The 17,137-nt window shown below is 38.6% G+C and overlaps 1 protein-coding gene across 1 annotated transcript in view; it reads left to right on the forward strand.

Moving 5' to 3' along the window:
* Positions 1 to 17,137, forward strand: part of HSD17B12 (hydroxysteroid 17-beta dehydrogenase 12) — an 85,624-nt gene that overhangs the window by 31,429 nt on the left and 37,058 nt on the right. Inside the window, 2 exon segments of the mRNA XM_032690414.1 lie at positions 2,608 to 2,654; positions 7,105 to 7,180. Coding sequence (XP_032546305.1) covers positions 2,608 to 2,654; positions 7,105 to 7,180 — 123 coding nt within the window.

Below are 17,137 nucleotides of genomic sequence, written 5' to 3' on the forward strand. Positions count from 1 at the left end.
GTGATAGCTCAAGCACTTTTTTTTTCCTGGTGGGATTTTGTAATTTTTTTAAAATTTCTTCTGTTCTGGAGGGTACTTTAACCTCTGGACTACAGGTTATTTTAGTCTGAAGTAGGTCCTATAAAGGGTAAAGAAACATCCTTTTACTCACTCACACATCAGTTAGAAATCCTTGATCTTCAGATTATGTCCTGTGCTCCAGCTGATTCTATTACCATTTACCTAAGCAACGGATCCAATAAATGAGTAAATATCCTTGACTGAAACTACTTGTACTTTACTAAGCCTTTAAAGGGCCACAGGTACTTTTTGGAGTCACTGCCTCATGGAGCATGTATTGCATTCTTGGCTGCAGTTGCTAGAAGTGGAACAACCTGCAATGTCAGAAAACAGTATTTTAAAATGCTGAGCTTGTTATCTGAGAATAAAACCGTTAAGTCCATAACTCGTGAATTGGAAGGAGAAGAAATGATCTGTAAATGTTATAAAGAATGGCTCTCCTTTAGGTGCCTCACTAACTATAGTGAAGGAAACAACCCCTTTCACCAAGTCACTGAAGTTGAATGTTTTCCAGGTTGGGTCAGCTTAGAACTTGTCCAGCTACTGTTGTGAGCCTAAGGGGGAGTGGTCCTGGTATGTGTTTTCACTGTGCTCCTATTCGTTTCATTGTTTTGCTGAAGGAATAATGACTTGTGTGATAATGCATAATGTGAAATCCAAAATCAGCAAGGCTGAAACTGAAGCTTGTTAGTCCTTGAACTAAAGGGATGGTGCTGTCCTGCAGCACTGTGGTGCTTTCTGGCTGAATGGATAACGATACTGGTACAAGTTTGGTTGCAGGAAGTGGAATCCTGAGAATGTATTCTTAATTTCTTTCCTAAGGTCTACTTTTTATTGGTCACTTGGACCCTTGCTTTACCTTTATATATGTGGATTTATTTCTGTGACAAAACTGTTACTCACACTTCCCTAATGGTGGCTGGATAGGAAGTGGCAAAACAATGTGACACAGACACTTAGTTTTCTCAGTTCACTGGTGCTGACAGTGCAGCAGCTAGAGCTCTGTTTACTAGCCAGAGCATCCCCGATGTTCAGTGTGCATGCATATCCTTATCACACTGGAGCTACGGCATCTTGCAAATAAACCTTGAAACTAGGGAAGGGATAAATGTATAGGATGAACATATGTATGTACCTTCATCTATAGTCATCTGTAAATCTCGAAATCAGGAACATACCTGGATCTTTCCTTCTTAGCCTGTTATTGAACTGTTGCCTGGCCATTCAAGCTCAAATAGGACCTTCACTGGTAGTTTAATCACTTGTTATTTCATCCACTTATTTGTAGCTAGCAGGCACAGAAACTGAAATGGTTACAGCATTTCTTAGCTGTTATTACTCAAACAGAAATATTCAGGCTGCTGTTTGCATGCCAACTGTTATAGATAGTCTGCAAGCAGTAACTAATCAAATTATCTGCAAACACGTCTCCTTCCAGTGCCTCGAAGGGAAGTTATTGCTGAACCCCAGTGCTAGACAACAGTTCTGTCTGCTTTGAGTTTCACTCAGGTAGAGCTTGGCCCAGGAGTTGAACCAACACTCATCAGTTCGCTCTTCTGAAACATTAAACAAGCCCAAGTATTTGGCCGTACCTACATTCAGCATAAGCAGTGGAAGCACAAACCAAGCTCTTCTGATCTGATAGGAGGACAGACAGAAAAATCTGATATATTTTGTGGCTACTTGGAGAGAGAGAACAGAGACAGGTGAATGAGGTGAGACAGGAGAGCTAAATAATGTGAGGTGCAGGCATTTGATTTGGTAAGAAGAAAAAGCTTAGAGAAAAAGGAAGTGGTGCTGAAGGTACTTGTGTAAAAAATAGTTGGAAAAGCAGTTTCTGGATGGAGGAATTGCTGTTTACTGAGATGATCAGCTATTAGTGTGGTGAGAGCCCTGGAATAATCTGTCAAACTAATGGCGTGTTGAGTCACTCAGAGCTTCTCAGCTTGTGGAAAAGAATCCTAGAAAGACTTGAGGCTTGACACAGATCCAGTCACCCACGGGTGAAAAAGTTTAAGCTGCAGAAGCCCAATGATGGCTGGATCAGTCACTCATACTTGCTGCCAGTGAGAACAATGGTCATAGGGATCTGAAATCTGCTGGAGAAACACTAACAGAGACTTGTTTTCTATGTCCTAAAATCTGATACCTTTTATTTTACTGTATGTTTAAAACTAAGTTGACAGCTGGTTTAATAATCATAAATGAGCTTTTTTTAGTTAACTGACTTGGAAATCTTAGTCTGCAAAGTTTCTGAAGAAGTGTATTGGGGTAGAGGACTGGCATGAGAAGGGATGCTGAACCCGATTCTTGAACTATGTATTGAGTTCCTAACTCCATCTCTTTCTCTCCTTTCTTGCTTATGGAAAGGTTTAAGTGAGAGTTCTCCAAGGGATTTAATAAGAGTTGTACACTTATTGCAGAGACTTCGACATTTCTGTCTGGAATGAGTACTTTAACAGCTTACTGATGAACACATCCACTGCAGTTACTGTGAAACAATTAATGTAGATTTGTCTCTCTTTTTTTTTTTTTTTTTTTGTCCAGTGGTCACAGGAGCTACTGATGGGATTGGAAAAGCGTATGCAGAAGAGGTAAGAATTCTTACCAATTGAAGTCTGTCTTGATCCTTGGCAAGATGTCATCCTGTCTCAACTCTGTCAAGCAGCAGGTCATATCACCTCACCTTATCTTAACAGATACCTATGGAAAAAGAGGCCTTACCTTCCTCTGGTAATCAGCCAAAAGTTGTATCCCTTTTAGTTAATTTCTTCTATTTGTGAATTATATTTTCAGCCCTTACCTTGCCCTTAAGTTTTATTTTTAACTTTTTAGTTGTTAAAACTGTTTGCAACCCTTGGTATTTATGGGTACTGACTAAATGGCATTTCTAGCTGCCAGCAGTATGTTCCAATTATTTCCCCTAATTCATGAAGTCTCTGAAGCTGGGTTTTACCTTTATCTCTTTTACTGTACTTTTGCTCTTGATGGATATGTGGGCTCCAAATATGGCACTGGACTGTATTGCTTAAGACAGAAAGTACCTGTTAGTATAGGGCAATTTAGCCTATAAGCCCAGAGAACATCATGACAAATAGTGCTGACTACAACAATTTATAGCAAAAATAACTTTCAACTCAGTATTAGCGAAGTAAGCCTGTCTGTACTCATTTCTGTGTTCTCTGAAATACCAGCATGACTTTGTGTGAGATCAGCTGTGAGACATTCTCTTTCTTGATTTTTTTTTTGTTTTGTTTTGTTTGGGAGGCCCACAGGGAAAGTTGCATTCCTCTTCGTGGGTAGTCCTTGCCCTTCAGATTTCCCATCATTCCTATGTGCCCTGCCACCTGCATCCCCAGCCCTCAAATTCCTTACGTTGCAGAAAGTAGTACCTTGTCCTGTTGGGTGAAAGGGGAACTGGCTGGAAAAGGAATTAACCTGGTCTGTCCCATTAGCGCCTGATACTGGCATATTGCTGACAGCTCATACTTGCCAAATATTCCAGTTACATGGCACTGAAGCAAATGATGCAACACTTAAATTTAACTGCCTAGAGGAATTGGGAGGAGGTCACTGTGCCCATAGCATGGCACTGTCAGGAGGAAGCCCTCTGGTGTGAGAGACACCCCTTAACATCATGGGAGATTAATTTCAAGATCTGTATGTTAAGTTAGCAGGTGAATAAAATTACAGCTTGCTTATGTTCTCCTGATGTCTCTAAGAACGAGACTGCTTTCGAACATAATGTGTGCTGCTGGCAGACCCCTGCATTTAAAGCCCCATTAGGAAAGCTATCACAAGCATGAGATACTGATGGGAAACAGTGGATGCAAATACTCATTCTTGAGCTATAGAATCAAACACACTTTTCATGAGTTGTATTTACTATTGTTACTTATGTATTTATTTAGAATAAAACACAAATCCATCCTTTGACAGCTTAGATGGATGAAAAATACTTGATGAAGTTAAGTGTGGATGCAGGATGAAATGTGGAATACCTGAAAAGACTTCTCAGTCTTTAACTCTAGAGGTATCTTCAGAAGACTGCCAGCAGTCTTGACTTTCTACTGGAAATTCCCTTCTGGTTACTATAAATGCCACTGACATATAGGTGCTTGGGCCCTGATGGCTGTGATTATAATCATGCAGACAGCTTCCTTCTCCTTGGAGGAATTTTTGAGAATTTGTGAGAATTGTAACTGTGCATGGAGAATTGCCTCTTTGAAAGTTTGATATGGTCTCACCAGAAAGTGATGGAAGAGCATTATGATTTGGGGATTCTTGGGTTATACTCTACTCTGTAGGTTACTTTCCTTTTTCAAGCAAAGAATTGTTTTTACACTCTTGCAGTATTAAGATCTTTATTCTTTTCTCAGTGCTGATGTCCTTATCACCAGACCACCCCTTCGTGAAAGGTTTCATTTTATAAGGATATGGTCAGAAGTCACTATTTGTTGCCACTCTATCATTGTCTGCTGTTTGCTTTTGAAAATCATTAGTTAAAATTAATCTTAGATGTATGCTAGTGATAAACTAGAGGTTGTGATCCCATTGCACTCTGTAGTACTCTGCTGTGCACATCGTTTAGTATCACATTTTTAGATTGTCTTGCTATGCCTACTCTAACAAGAGCTTTAACTTTGCTTTGGGGCTGTTAATGTCATTCTTTTCCACCCTGGAGAGAAAGGGCTTTAGCAGCAGCTATGTTTTGCTACCAAAGTGGCAATGTGGTAGTCACTAAAATGGCATTAAGGGAATTCAAACACCTACGTTCACTGGCTCCATACAATGGTGACTCTTGCTTGCATCAATCCTTAGGCTACGGGAGTATCTTCCCAACATTTGCTGCTCTGCATGAGTTTTTATGTTTAGTTTAAAGGTCTTCTCATTCAGCTTTTTCAGCACCCTAAGGACATTGGCCAAAGAAACAAATATAATGGCAGATTATCTACAAAGCAAATGGGTCTTCCTTGATTCTTATATAAAAATGTAATTAATAACTGAAATCTCAGGGATCATTATCGCTCTTTGGATAATTGTGTTTCCTTTCAACCAGTTAGGTCTCTACCAGTGAAGTCAAAGTGCTCAACAGAAACTGATCTGGTTGCGTCAAACTCCTTAGCTGAACTTGCTGTTGAGTGCTGTATCTTTTCCAAGTTTGATTACTTTTCATAGTGGTATTTGTTGCTAGTTACAGGGTCTTACCCTGACCATTTTATGTGCTCTGTACTTAGAACTCCGCTTGCAAATGGGTTTCCATTTCCAGATTTCAGATGTACTTCTCAGAGTGCATCCTTTTAGTGTGAACATGGCAGTGGTTTCTCTCAAACTCTCTCTTGTGGTGGAAGTTCTCTGAACGTGGTGAGGTTCCACTGACTGGATGGATTGGTATCACTTTACTTCCTTGGCTTTTGAGATAAGTACAGCTGGATACTTTTTCATAAAGTTGAAGTAGCTACTAAAGCAATCTGAGAGCCCAGAGGTCATGACTGCTCAAAGAGCAAACTGCGTGTCAGCAGTCTGGAGCTTGCACCCATACGGAAGATCTCTGGGGCTTTTCAGCCTCATGGGACCACAGTTATTTTGGATTCTGAGTAGAATACTGTCAGATTGTCCTCACAGATTAAGTAATCAAGGCCATCACTGCCTTGATCCTGTGGAATGAGAGTACTGTTATGCCCTTCTCCCCAGTGCCTTCCAAGCCTACTGTTGGCTTTATGAAAAATTTGTTCCAGTGAGGCAGATGTTTACCTGCAGGTGGATGCATTCATCCATTTTTAGACAGTCATCCTTGTAACACCATATCATTTCCTCGACAGAAAGCTTTTATCAGTAAAACTGATCTTGGCAACTGTTTGTTAGTGGTTCCTGTTGTATCTTTGGTTTCACCACACCTCACTCTATGTTCATGAGATGTAGTATGAGATTTCTACTGCTTAGAGGTCACACGTCAAAGTGAAGTATGGAGTTCACTGATGAACTTTCTCATACATCTCTCTGGAAGAGTCACTACTGCTTGGGATACTTCTGCTAGAAAGGTAGAGGAGATTAAGTCACTTCAGGTTGTTGCTGTCCTATGCTGTGATGTTGTGAGGTTTCTGGGTCCTTGCGTGATATTTTTTTGTTGGTGGTGGTGGTGGTTGGGTGTTTCTTTGTTTGGTTGTTTTTTCATTTGTTTTGGTTTTGTTTGATTTTCTTTGTTTTGTTTTTTTTTTAATTTGTTTGGGTTTTTTTTTGTTTTGCCTTCCATTGGAGAGCCATTCTCAACTGCTTCCTAAGGCAGTGAAGGAGTTTTATTGGAGCAGTGAGAACACACCTGGTTTTATGTGTCTGAAAGGAAGATCACTATGGATTCTGGATATATTTTTTTCTACTTTTCACTGGAACGGGGACTTACAGTGGTCACCTTGTTTTCATTTCAGATTAATTCAGATATGTACTGTATTTCTGGAGACACTTTTCAATTGATTTGTTAGATCCCATTTTTAAACTTGTGGCAGTAGTTCTGATTTGATGACCAGGGTACTCTGACCACAGCTTAAGTTCCACAAATAGCTTCCCTAAAAGAGCTGCAGGAGTAATTTAACCTTTATACCTATGGTTAGTACAAAGTAAGAGTGGAGTCTTACTGAAGGAAGGAAGTATTGAGTTGCAACACAGGTGTTCAAGTGACCATGGATATCTTAACTTGGCATGTTAAACTCCATTATGATAATAATGTCTTTGCTCTGACTTGCAGAGGTGTTGTAAAAGTTCTGTGAAATATCTGCAGTTGGTTTTCTATTTCATAAATGTGCCTATCCACCTGTATTAGATGACTGAGAAGATAATAAATTTGGTGTGAAGGGAATTGAGTGAGAAATAGCATGGAAGTATTTGTCCTGGTTTTCCCCTTCATGTCTCTTCTAAAATGTATGTTTTCAGACTTGCTGGTCATATATTGCCGTGATGTTTGATGAATTTTGCAATTCCTTAAGTTAGGATACTAACTTGGAAGTGATTTATGACTATTCTAATGACTCCTGTTTTGTTTTGTTGCAGTTAGCAAAACGTGGAATGAAGGTGGTTCTAATCAGTCGGTCGAAAGAAAAACTGGACCAGGTTTCTAATGAAATAAGTGAGTTGAAAACTTAAACTTTACAGACATGCTTATAAATAAATGCAATTGCATGTGAATTTCATAAATGCTTATATATATACAGCTCTGATTTTGAAAAAGGTTTGCTCTTGTGCACAGTGCAGATATTACAGATAAAAGTGGTAAAGGCCTTGCAGATTAATTTTATAGGTGTTCATACTTAACTTCTGAGAACAATAGTGCTCAATTCTGGAATAAGTACTCCTAAAACTATTAGTCTTCCATAATAACAGCTTACCAGGCCAAACCAAAATGTTACCTATCCACATAGTAGTCTAAAATCATAATAAACAAGATACATGTAGCCATTATGTCATCTGAATATTCCCTCAGCTTGAAGCAAGTTTGGGCTTCAGCCATAAGGGTGGTTTCCTGGTAACTCAAAAATTGATGAAAACATGTTCCTTAAGTTACTTACTGTCTTATCAAGTATACAAATTTATTGTGAGTAGCTTCCCACTCCTCCCTCTCTTTTGTTTTGTTTGAACAAACTACTCGAAGATTAGATTAGAGAGCTGTAAACTCTTTTGAGGTGATTGTTCATTAGTCATAAGAATATAGGGAATGAGTTAATGTGTTTAAGAACCTGTTTCTTCAGGGATTGTTTCTTCAGTAAGTGTGTAGTAAATGGCTGTAATGCAAAAATAAGGGAGCAACTTTAGTATTCCAATCACAAATGTAAAATGGATATTTGTACAGGATCAGTTAGGAGAAAGCTTCCTCAAGTCTCATGCTGACAAATGATTTTCCAATCAGAGCAAAGTCTAATCTAACACAAGCATTCTTCTTCTAATCTATATCTCTTTTATTAAGGTATATTTCATGCAAGGTTATTAGTTTGTGCAGAGTATGTCAGATAAAGTGAGAGATGTAGCCATGTGAAAAGGTTTTGATAAGCGGGAGTGGGAGTTGTGTACTATAAAGTAGGTTTCTCAGCATAATGATGTTGGGTAAAGAAACCTTTAAGATTATGCTTCTGTGTTACCCTCCCTTGTCTTGCTTAGGCTTTCCTAAAATGGTTTGTGTACATAATGCAGATACCTGTTAAAAACTACTCTCTTTCCAAGGTCATAAAGGTATCATTTTGGCTTAAATTTGTTAAAACTTCCAGTGAATTTTTTAGTGCTTTACTGTAAATCATAATTTAGTAAGTCAAGTCTCAACACACTGTCCTGTAGTAAGTTGTAAGGGGATGCTGAGGGAATGTAAAGGTGACTGAAAAACTCGAGTACTTCAGCTTGCCTAGTGGTAGCTGTTGTGCTAGTTCACTGAAAGTCAGGGCATATAGTTCTGTTGATATAAATGCCACTGTCTCTGATTTTTTTTAGTGTCCAATGTAAGATGGCATATGAAACTGTTTTCTAGTCAGAAAATTCTTTTTACCTGTATGTTTAGGTTTTAGAAAGCATTCGTTCTTAGAGTGAAGTTGTCATCAAGTTTGATCTTCTGCTGATTTGGAAGTAATTGGTATTGTTCATTAGTATCCTGAATTTAAGGATGTTGCTGCAGTGTCTGGACCTACCTGTGATGCTCTAGTCAATACAGTCACAGGGTAAATGCAGCAGTATAGGTGTCACTGCTTGGGTAACCTATATAAGTACTGATGCTTACTGCAAATACATGAAGAAGCTACAACAAGGTGGTCTTTTTGGTGTTTCACTGCTGTAGCTGGATGGTAGTTTGCTGCATATGTGGGCATGTGCAGTCACGTTTCTTACAGTGCTATATAAAGTTGTTTTGCTAAGTAAAGCTATAACTGATAGAAGTTTCTACAAATATCTTGCTCTGGAATCAAACACCTATGCATGAAGTGATGAGCTTTCTAAAAGAGGTCATAACCCTTTCTGTAACAGTTTGGAAATGTCTTCCTCCCTGGGAATTAAGCATATGCTGACAAGACAGATAAATCTACTGCTTCAAGCTTTTGTCACTTACATGAGAGCTGCTGGGGGAGTTTTTCAGATTAAAAAAATAGGTACATGTACCTGTGTGAAGCAGCCAGTAATACATAATTACTGTTAGGCCTCACCCAAACATTTTTCTGCTTCCTTTCCTAAACCATTCTGAAATGAGATGGCTCATGTTGGATTTTCAGAACACTTCTTTTGACAACACTGAGCTACTGAAAAGTATTCCTTGTTCACTGTGGAATATGCTGAAGGATTAGGATAGTCTGCATAATCAAGCAAGCCTGAGTCACACTTTCAGATCCTTCTAGGTTTTAGCTGGACAGAATTTTCTTTTATTGTCTCATGTGGTCTCTGCGGTCTGTTCAGATGTTGTCATATATAAGGTGAGTGACGTTTTTAGTGCAAAGACTGTAACTACTGGAGTGGTTCACTTGCAGGCTCCTAAGATAGCTTTAAACTTCTTTATGGTAGTCCCACAATTGTTCTTCAAATTGACATGGGCTTTCTCCTCTTGAGTAATGAGTCTTAATCACTTTAAGGAAGAATAGCTGTTTAACTAATTCCAGTTCTTTGGATTGTGTGATTCTGTGCCTGTTTTCTGTTTCCTTCTTGTTTTGACTGATCAGTTGTGCTTATCCTAGTGAATGGATAGATGCACTCTGCCACAAATAATGAGAGGGCTTTTGAGGATCAGGTGTGTTCGTTCTATTTAAGAAGACTCTTTTCTTCCGCTCTTAGGGTATGCTTCTATTAAGAGTGATATATATATACAAAATGAAAGTTGCATAACCACCATCATAAGGGAAGTACTCATATATCTTTCTGCATGTTAAATGCCAGCTGACCTGGATCTGATTTTTTTTATGTGCATATGCACATTAAACTGGCTGAACTGATGTTACAGAAGGCAGATGTTCTGACCTTGCGGCTCAGTTTGAGCAACAAAAATTAATGGGTTACTTACAAGTAGTTAAAGACTTTTGAAGACTTTTCAATGTGTCTTCAAGCATGTTTTCAGCTTTCTGTTCCCTAAGAAACAGAGTATAGGACACAGACTGAAGAAACAAATTTGAATTTCCTCTTCAGTCATCATGGACCCACCATTGTGTGGAATTATCTAAGTTTTATGGAAGCGTATTTGATCTTTTAATCAAGTTGTCATACACAAACACAGATTATGCAAAATGCTTGGTCTAGTTTAGTTCATGCTGCTTCACTGTTTCAGAACCTTTTTTAAGTGTCTGTTGTAGTACATCAGTTAACACTACCAAAGGTTCAGGGAGGATTAGAAAGAAAACTTCTCTGTGAATGGAGGCAATTGTTATTGCCACATAACAAGGCTGTTCCTTGATTTGCTGTATTTAATGAGTATGATCCAAGACATCTCAGGTGCTCTGTACCAGCAGACTGAATTTGCAGGCAGAAAAGCTTCAGTTACTGCAGTGCTGCTGATAAGTTTGTTCGGAGCAGACTTGAGAACTACTTTGCTGCAATATGTAGAATGTAGTGCAAACCAGACAAGCAGGGAAAACACTTCAAAGAGAATATATCTATAGGGAAATTGTCAAAAGAATTTGATATTTCTGTACATTGTTAGCTAGTGGCTTCACAGGACAGGTTGTGGAGCTGTGCATTAACTGTGAGAGCCAGGAAAAAAGTTGTAGCTTAGTAGTGTTCCGACTTGCAAGTCTAAGTGTCTACTTGTAGGTGAGTGCATATAAAAGCAACGTGGGAGATTTTGAGTTTGTCATCATTTACTATATAATTGAAAACTTTTTTAAAAAAGGAATTTGTCATTTTCTGCTTTAAAGTTGGTGGTTTAGTATTGCATACACTGAGGTAATAAAATTAGGTCAAATAAATTCTTTGAATTGAGAAAAATCAATTTTCCAATATATTCTCACAAACAACCATTTATTTGGAACACATTGTCTTTTAAACCTTTCATACTGTTTGAGAGCCTAGTGTCCCAAACTTTGATTCTGCTACATGTCTTTCTATAAGAAAATATAGGTTTTTGCAATTAAAATCTGTGTGGCTGACTGTTTCCTTCCAATATGTTTGCTGAGCTCAGTGTGTAGTGTACCTGAAATTGCTTGGTCTGGGTATTTTCATCTTGAACCCTGAGATTTTAGGTAGATTGTAAACTGATAGCTATCATGCTTATACTTGTGGTCTCTTGTCTTCTTACTAATCTGGCATGATTTTGGAGTACAAGAATGTGATGTGGTGCCAAAACCAGAAATGTTCTTTTACCATTTTCTAGGCAGGTGGGGTTTACAGGTTTCTTCTGCTTTCTTGGTAACAAGGTAGTTGGCAGCATTCTGAAGCAGGTCTGATGCTGACTGCTATGCTTGTGTCTCAGCCCTTGCTGTGACCTACTGCAGCAAATGGGCAATGCCCCCCACGACAAATCTGACCCCTGCAGATGCTCAGCTGCACCTACCCTGAAGCACTTTGCTCTTTAATCTCTGCCCTGTCGCTTGTATTTCCTCCCTGCTGTGCCTCAGTAAATCCTCCTCACATTTTGGAGTTGGCAGGTAAGAATATTTGCGTTTGATAGAGGAGGTTGAAATGGAGACAAACTCTGTGAGGAAGGGGACATCATCTTCTTACTTTTCTTGCACAGAAATGACAAGGTTCACTTGCTTGAGCTTAACTTGAAGACTTGAATAACTGAATCTGGCAGTTATTTTGACCTTTTGTGATCTATTTCAAGGTAAATTAATGTGTTTGCAGCCTTCTATCATCTGAGTCAGGTTAAACTTGACATAGTTGAAATCCCCATATATTTCTTGAACTTGACAAAATGGCTTCAAATATTTTGGTCATGTTTTGATGCACTGAAATCACCTTTCACATAAAGTTGTAGAATAAGGATCTTTCATTCAAAATGAGCTCTTGGATTTCATCTCTGAAGAAACTTTCCCTTGGATGACGTGAAGAAAGTTCTCCTGCTTTTGCCTTTTGTGAGCCAGTTACTAAAGGAGCAGTTGACAGACACTGTAGAGAGCTGACAGAGGATTCAAGACTGATTAATTTCTATTAATTTGTCAATAATTTAAATAGATGAGCCCTGATTTAAAAGAGCAACTGGAAAGGAAGCTTATTTTTAATTTATTTTTTTCTTTAAGAAGAATTCTGCTTCTCAGATTTTGGTTGGGTTTTTTTCCTCCTTAGTTCTTTTTTATCATCTTCTCTTGAGTTTTCTCAGTGAAATTTTGCCTGGATTAATTTACAGAAATTGAGTAGAATGCTTAGAGAGAAACACTTGATAGATGTCTTGCAAGCTACAGGATGCAGTTCTTGAACTATTTTATCTCTTTGGAAAATTTTGAGGCAGCAGCATGGTAGGACAAACCACAAGTGAAATGTTCTGCATATGACTAGTGGCATCCTTGCAAAAGGACTTCGTTTACATATTGACTGTCAGCATATGGAATAACAGACCACTTATCATAGTTGGTTTTAAGGATGAAAACCAGTTTAAGGAAGTTCAGCAGTCGGTGTCACGGGTTCCACATAGAGTAAGTAAGCTGGCAAGTTCTAGCAGACGATAGTTTTTCATACCTGGCAAGACTGAGTTAGCCTCTTCCAGAAAGAAGGTACTTGCTGTGAACCTCACTGCCAGAGTGTTTCTATGCAGTATTTATTCATAGTTTCTAGATCCATAAAGTCCAGGAAAAGAAATGTGTAAAGGTTATTTAAATGCGAATTAGGTGCTTTGGGTTTCCTTTTCTGAATGTAAACTACAGCAGAAGTAGCTTCTTCCACACCTCACATACTCTGTATATTGTACCTGTAGGTTCAGGACTAACTCTGGGACCTGCTGGTATCTTGAGTCTTAATGTTTTACATGTTAGGTAATTGGATCAATGGGCACACGACTCACTTGGCACTTTGGAAACCACACTTTGAACAACCAGTAATTGTCATCCCTGAAAACGTTCAGGGTCAGTGCTGCCTCTGCCTGGCAGTACTTGGGTGGGGGAATAGTTTGCGTTTTCTGTGATACAGAAACTAAATGCCTATCTCTGCTAGCAATGTGTTTGTTACACAGCTTTTATGGATGCCAAAAACAAGAGCCCTTGTGCTAGTCTCTGGGCCATTAAACACCTTCTGTTAACGTGAAAGTGGCAATATATTGTTTGTCATTTTCAGTGTAAAATAAGCAGAATATTACATGAAAAAATAAGTATTAGATTGTTTTTACATTGGATTGGGTGAAAGTCTGTTTTGCAAATCTGTTTTAAGGCAATGGACAGAAGCTCTATTGCCAAGAGACTTAAAATTAGGCCTTCTAAGTGGCTCTGCAGGGAATAGTCTCTCTCTAGCACAGGAAAGGATGATGCAAACAATGCTGTCCTCCTTCTGCAACTTCCTTCTATGAACTTCTATATTTTAGCTTCATGTCACTTTTTTAGCAGGTCAAGTTTCATTACATCAAGTTGTTTTTATCTGTCAAAGCTGTAAAAATCCCTGATAGACTTCTCTGCTGAGGAAATGGTGATAATCGCTTTTATGTTTTTTTCAGGAACATGTGTTGGTGAGGGAAATAATGCTAGTTAGTAGCTTTTCATAGAGAAAGGAAACTCAGTTGATTTGTTATGCACAAAAAATTCTTAAATAAATCATTGACTGTGAGAAATAAACCATTTTCAAAATGATGTAACTAGTGGATAAAAGTAGGCCTGCTGTGTAACTCCTTAAGCATGTGCCACACTCCCAGTGCTGAGCTGGGTACTATACTAGATTGGGCATTAGATGTGGACTAATTAACAATGTATTTTCCCTCACAAGTAGCACTTTGGAGATCCCTGAAAACTGTGCCTTGTCTGTCTTTGGACTACGATACACATTTTACTGTGGATGCTGAATTGGAGACATAAAAAATAATGCTGATTTAGCCTAGAAACTTATTTCACCTTTAAAATTTGTTTTGATTCAAATAATTCATGACTTAAATGTCTTTAAATTGACTTGAGAGTAAGGGCACAATTTTTTTTGTTAATTCATAGTGTGACACCTTTCAGTCTCTCTAAGTGACCCATAAATTCTTCTTATGAAGTAGTTTTCCTGGTCATTCTGAAATTCATTGTTGAGCCTATATCTGAAAAAAATGTGTTTTGAATTTTTTTGGTTTCTTAATCATTACTGTTCTAATAATTGTATGGCTGGAGAATTTAGACTTGTATTTTTCATCACTTTCTGCAAATTAATGTTTACATTAGTATACATAACAAGTGTACACACTGTCACTGTCAGGCAGTAATAATGACAAGGAAAAGGAAATGTTACAGGAACTATGGGAAATAGTCCATATGCCCTTACTAAAATGAATTAGTAAATTAAAAATAGCTCTCTTCATGCTGTGTAAAAACCAGTACCTCAATGAGTATCAAAAGAACATCTTGAAGGGGGTTGCAAATAACTTTGGGGAAAGAGGAGAGAAGAAATAGGAGTTTGAGGTGCTACCTGCCACACAATAGCAACCTTCCCACACTTCACATTGTGCTTATCTCTGAAACAACTTGAGATTGTCCTAGCAAACTCTGTACAGATTCAGCCATAGTGCATATTTTGAGGTTGTGGTGAGGAAAACCACACAAGAGCGAAGCTGAGCTATTCTGGGAAAGCATGACTCCCCACGGCACGAGGGCGGCCGCACGTGCAGTGTCTGTTGGTGTCTCTCGTGCCCGGGCCCTGCAGCGCTGGGGTGAGGGGGTGTGCGTGGGGAGCATCAGAGCTGTGCTTGCCTTGCTGCCTGAAATAACACCGACATTTGGAAACATTGCAATGACTTGACTGTGCAGCCCCCCTGGCTGTCAGCCTCTGCAGCTGTTTTTCACAGGCTGCTTGATTTCGTGTTTTTAGTTAGCTTTGTAATTAGAACAAGCTTGATTTAGGAAAGCTTACAATGTTGAGCATAATATTTGGGTGAATGGGCTTATTGATTGATCCTGTGTGTTGCTCAGAATGTTTTTCTGACTTGGTTAGTGTATCTCAGAAATTGTAATATATTTTGATGTAATGGGAGCCAGAGGGGAGCAAATGGAGGCAAGGATTAACAAAGTGTGTTTTCTTTCTATGTTTTGTAGTAATACTACTGCATATCCACATTAAAAACCTACATACCCCTGTGGCTCAAGGATTTGTGGACTTTGGCTTGGAGAGCCATCTTCTCCCATGTGGACTTTGAAAGCTGAGAAGTGAGGAACTGACTTGTGTATGTCTGTGTGTATCGAAACTTAAAGTTGTTTAATAGAATAGTAACATTTTTAATAAAGTGTGGCTTTTTTTTTTACCCATTCTATACTTCTATGTGATTGGATTTTTTTTTTTAAGGAAGCTGTATCTATGAGATTACATGTGCAACTACTGCAGTATGTAAGGAATTCCTTGGAAGTCTTGCATGTATACTTGAATGAAAGTAGTGTTTGACCAAATGTGCATACACATGTGCTTTTAAAAATGTACTGAAACATAGCAAGTACTGGTAAATTGTAGGCAGGGATCTTCTGCTATGTGGAAACAGCATACCATTCCTTTGCAAGAGGTGCAACAGAGCTTCCTTTTAGCTATTCCTTAGGTTACCAGTACTCAGCTTCAGAGTTTTACATCCTTCAAAATGATCAGAAAAGGCTAGCTTTTGTTATACCAACCTGATTTTAACACACTTCTATATGGTGAATCTATCACTTTGTAATAACAATCTGCTATCAACAGTCTGAAAGCACTTGGTCCTTCTGGAAAACAGATTCTGTGAGTTACTTCTATAAACTCTGAAAGTCCCAAATTGGATACACTGCCAAAAAGAATGGCTCTCTCTTAAGATCAGCCGAAGACTTTGTAGAGCTATCAGCAGCCACTCCATAGTCTTAAATTCTTCTTTGTCTCTGTCCTTCATAGATACAGTACGAAAAACAGGAGGTTTTCGTGTTTTGCTTTCATCTCTCGGTTTCTTACCCTGTATTGAAAGGTTACTAACTCTATTTCTGGAGACCGGGTGCTGGATTAGGGTGAGTTTTGCCACTGCAGTGATACTGGAGAGTGGCATCTTTATTTGTGGATGTAGTTGATTCTCCTCACTTAAACAAATTTTTCCTCTTATCTGTGAAGAATGAAGCTGGCATCTCTGCTTTGCTGGCATCTCTGGCCATCCTGAAGCTAAAAACCAAGTGAGACTTCCTTTATGTTTTTGCAAGCCATTGCATTATAGCACATCACTGTGATGGCAATATTCATGTGAGGCTTTGAATGTAAAGTGATGAGGTGCTTGAGTTCTAGCAAGAGGTTTTTAATGTACTTTGCCTGATCTTGGCAGAACTGTTTCCAGTACTTGATTACAGTATGGGCCTTGTATCCTGAACCTCTCTGTTGCAAAGTTGACTGGATTTATCTTGATGTTCTTGGCAAATTCAAGCTGCTGTAGCAAACTGGTTTGAAACAGGTGGTTCAAGAACTAATGTCATTTTATTAGGAACGACGGTCTTATAGTTTTCCTGTTTCACAGGAGACTTTGTACGACAGACCCCATGAACACTGACACTGTTTTTCTCAGGTAAACTGAACTACTTCTCCTGACCACCAGATTAGTGTGTGTTTGCTGTTGCAACAAAGTACACAAGCTTGCTCCTCTGGGGGAACCTTCTTTCAAGCCCAGTTTGTATGTCTGAAAACTTCCTTAGCATTTTCTTAGCCTGTCAACCAAGATTTCAGTTTAGGGGGCTTGCTGCTTTGAATTATTTGCAAGCTTCCAAAAAAAAAAAAATATGGAAGATTTTTAGCCATTTTACAGTTCTTTATTTATCATCATTTACGTTGTAGCTTAATGTAGTTTCTAACTTTCCACATTTTTTTTTTTTTAAATTCCAGCATGATCCTTTTTTTCTGGTGGTCTAGGTAATACAGTGCTACTTTGCATGTGAATCCTTTTAGTAGCAAAGGTGTGCCCTACTTTGCCTGATAGTTTAGCTTAGCATTTTTCTTACATTGCAAGACACTGGATATGTTTCCTGTAAATCAG

The sequence above is a fragment of the Chiroxiphia lanceolata genome, chromosome 6 (genome assembly GCF_009829145.1).
Source record: "Chiroxiphia lanceolata isolate bChiLan1 chromosome 6, bChiLan1.pri, whole genome shotgun sequence".
Classification (NCBI taxonomy): domain Eukaryota; kingdom Metazoa; phylum Chordata; class Aves; order Passeriformes; family Pipridae; genus Chiroxiphia; species Chiroxiphia lanceolata.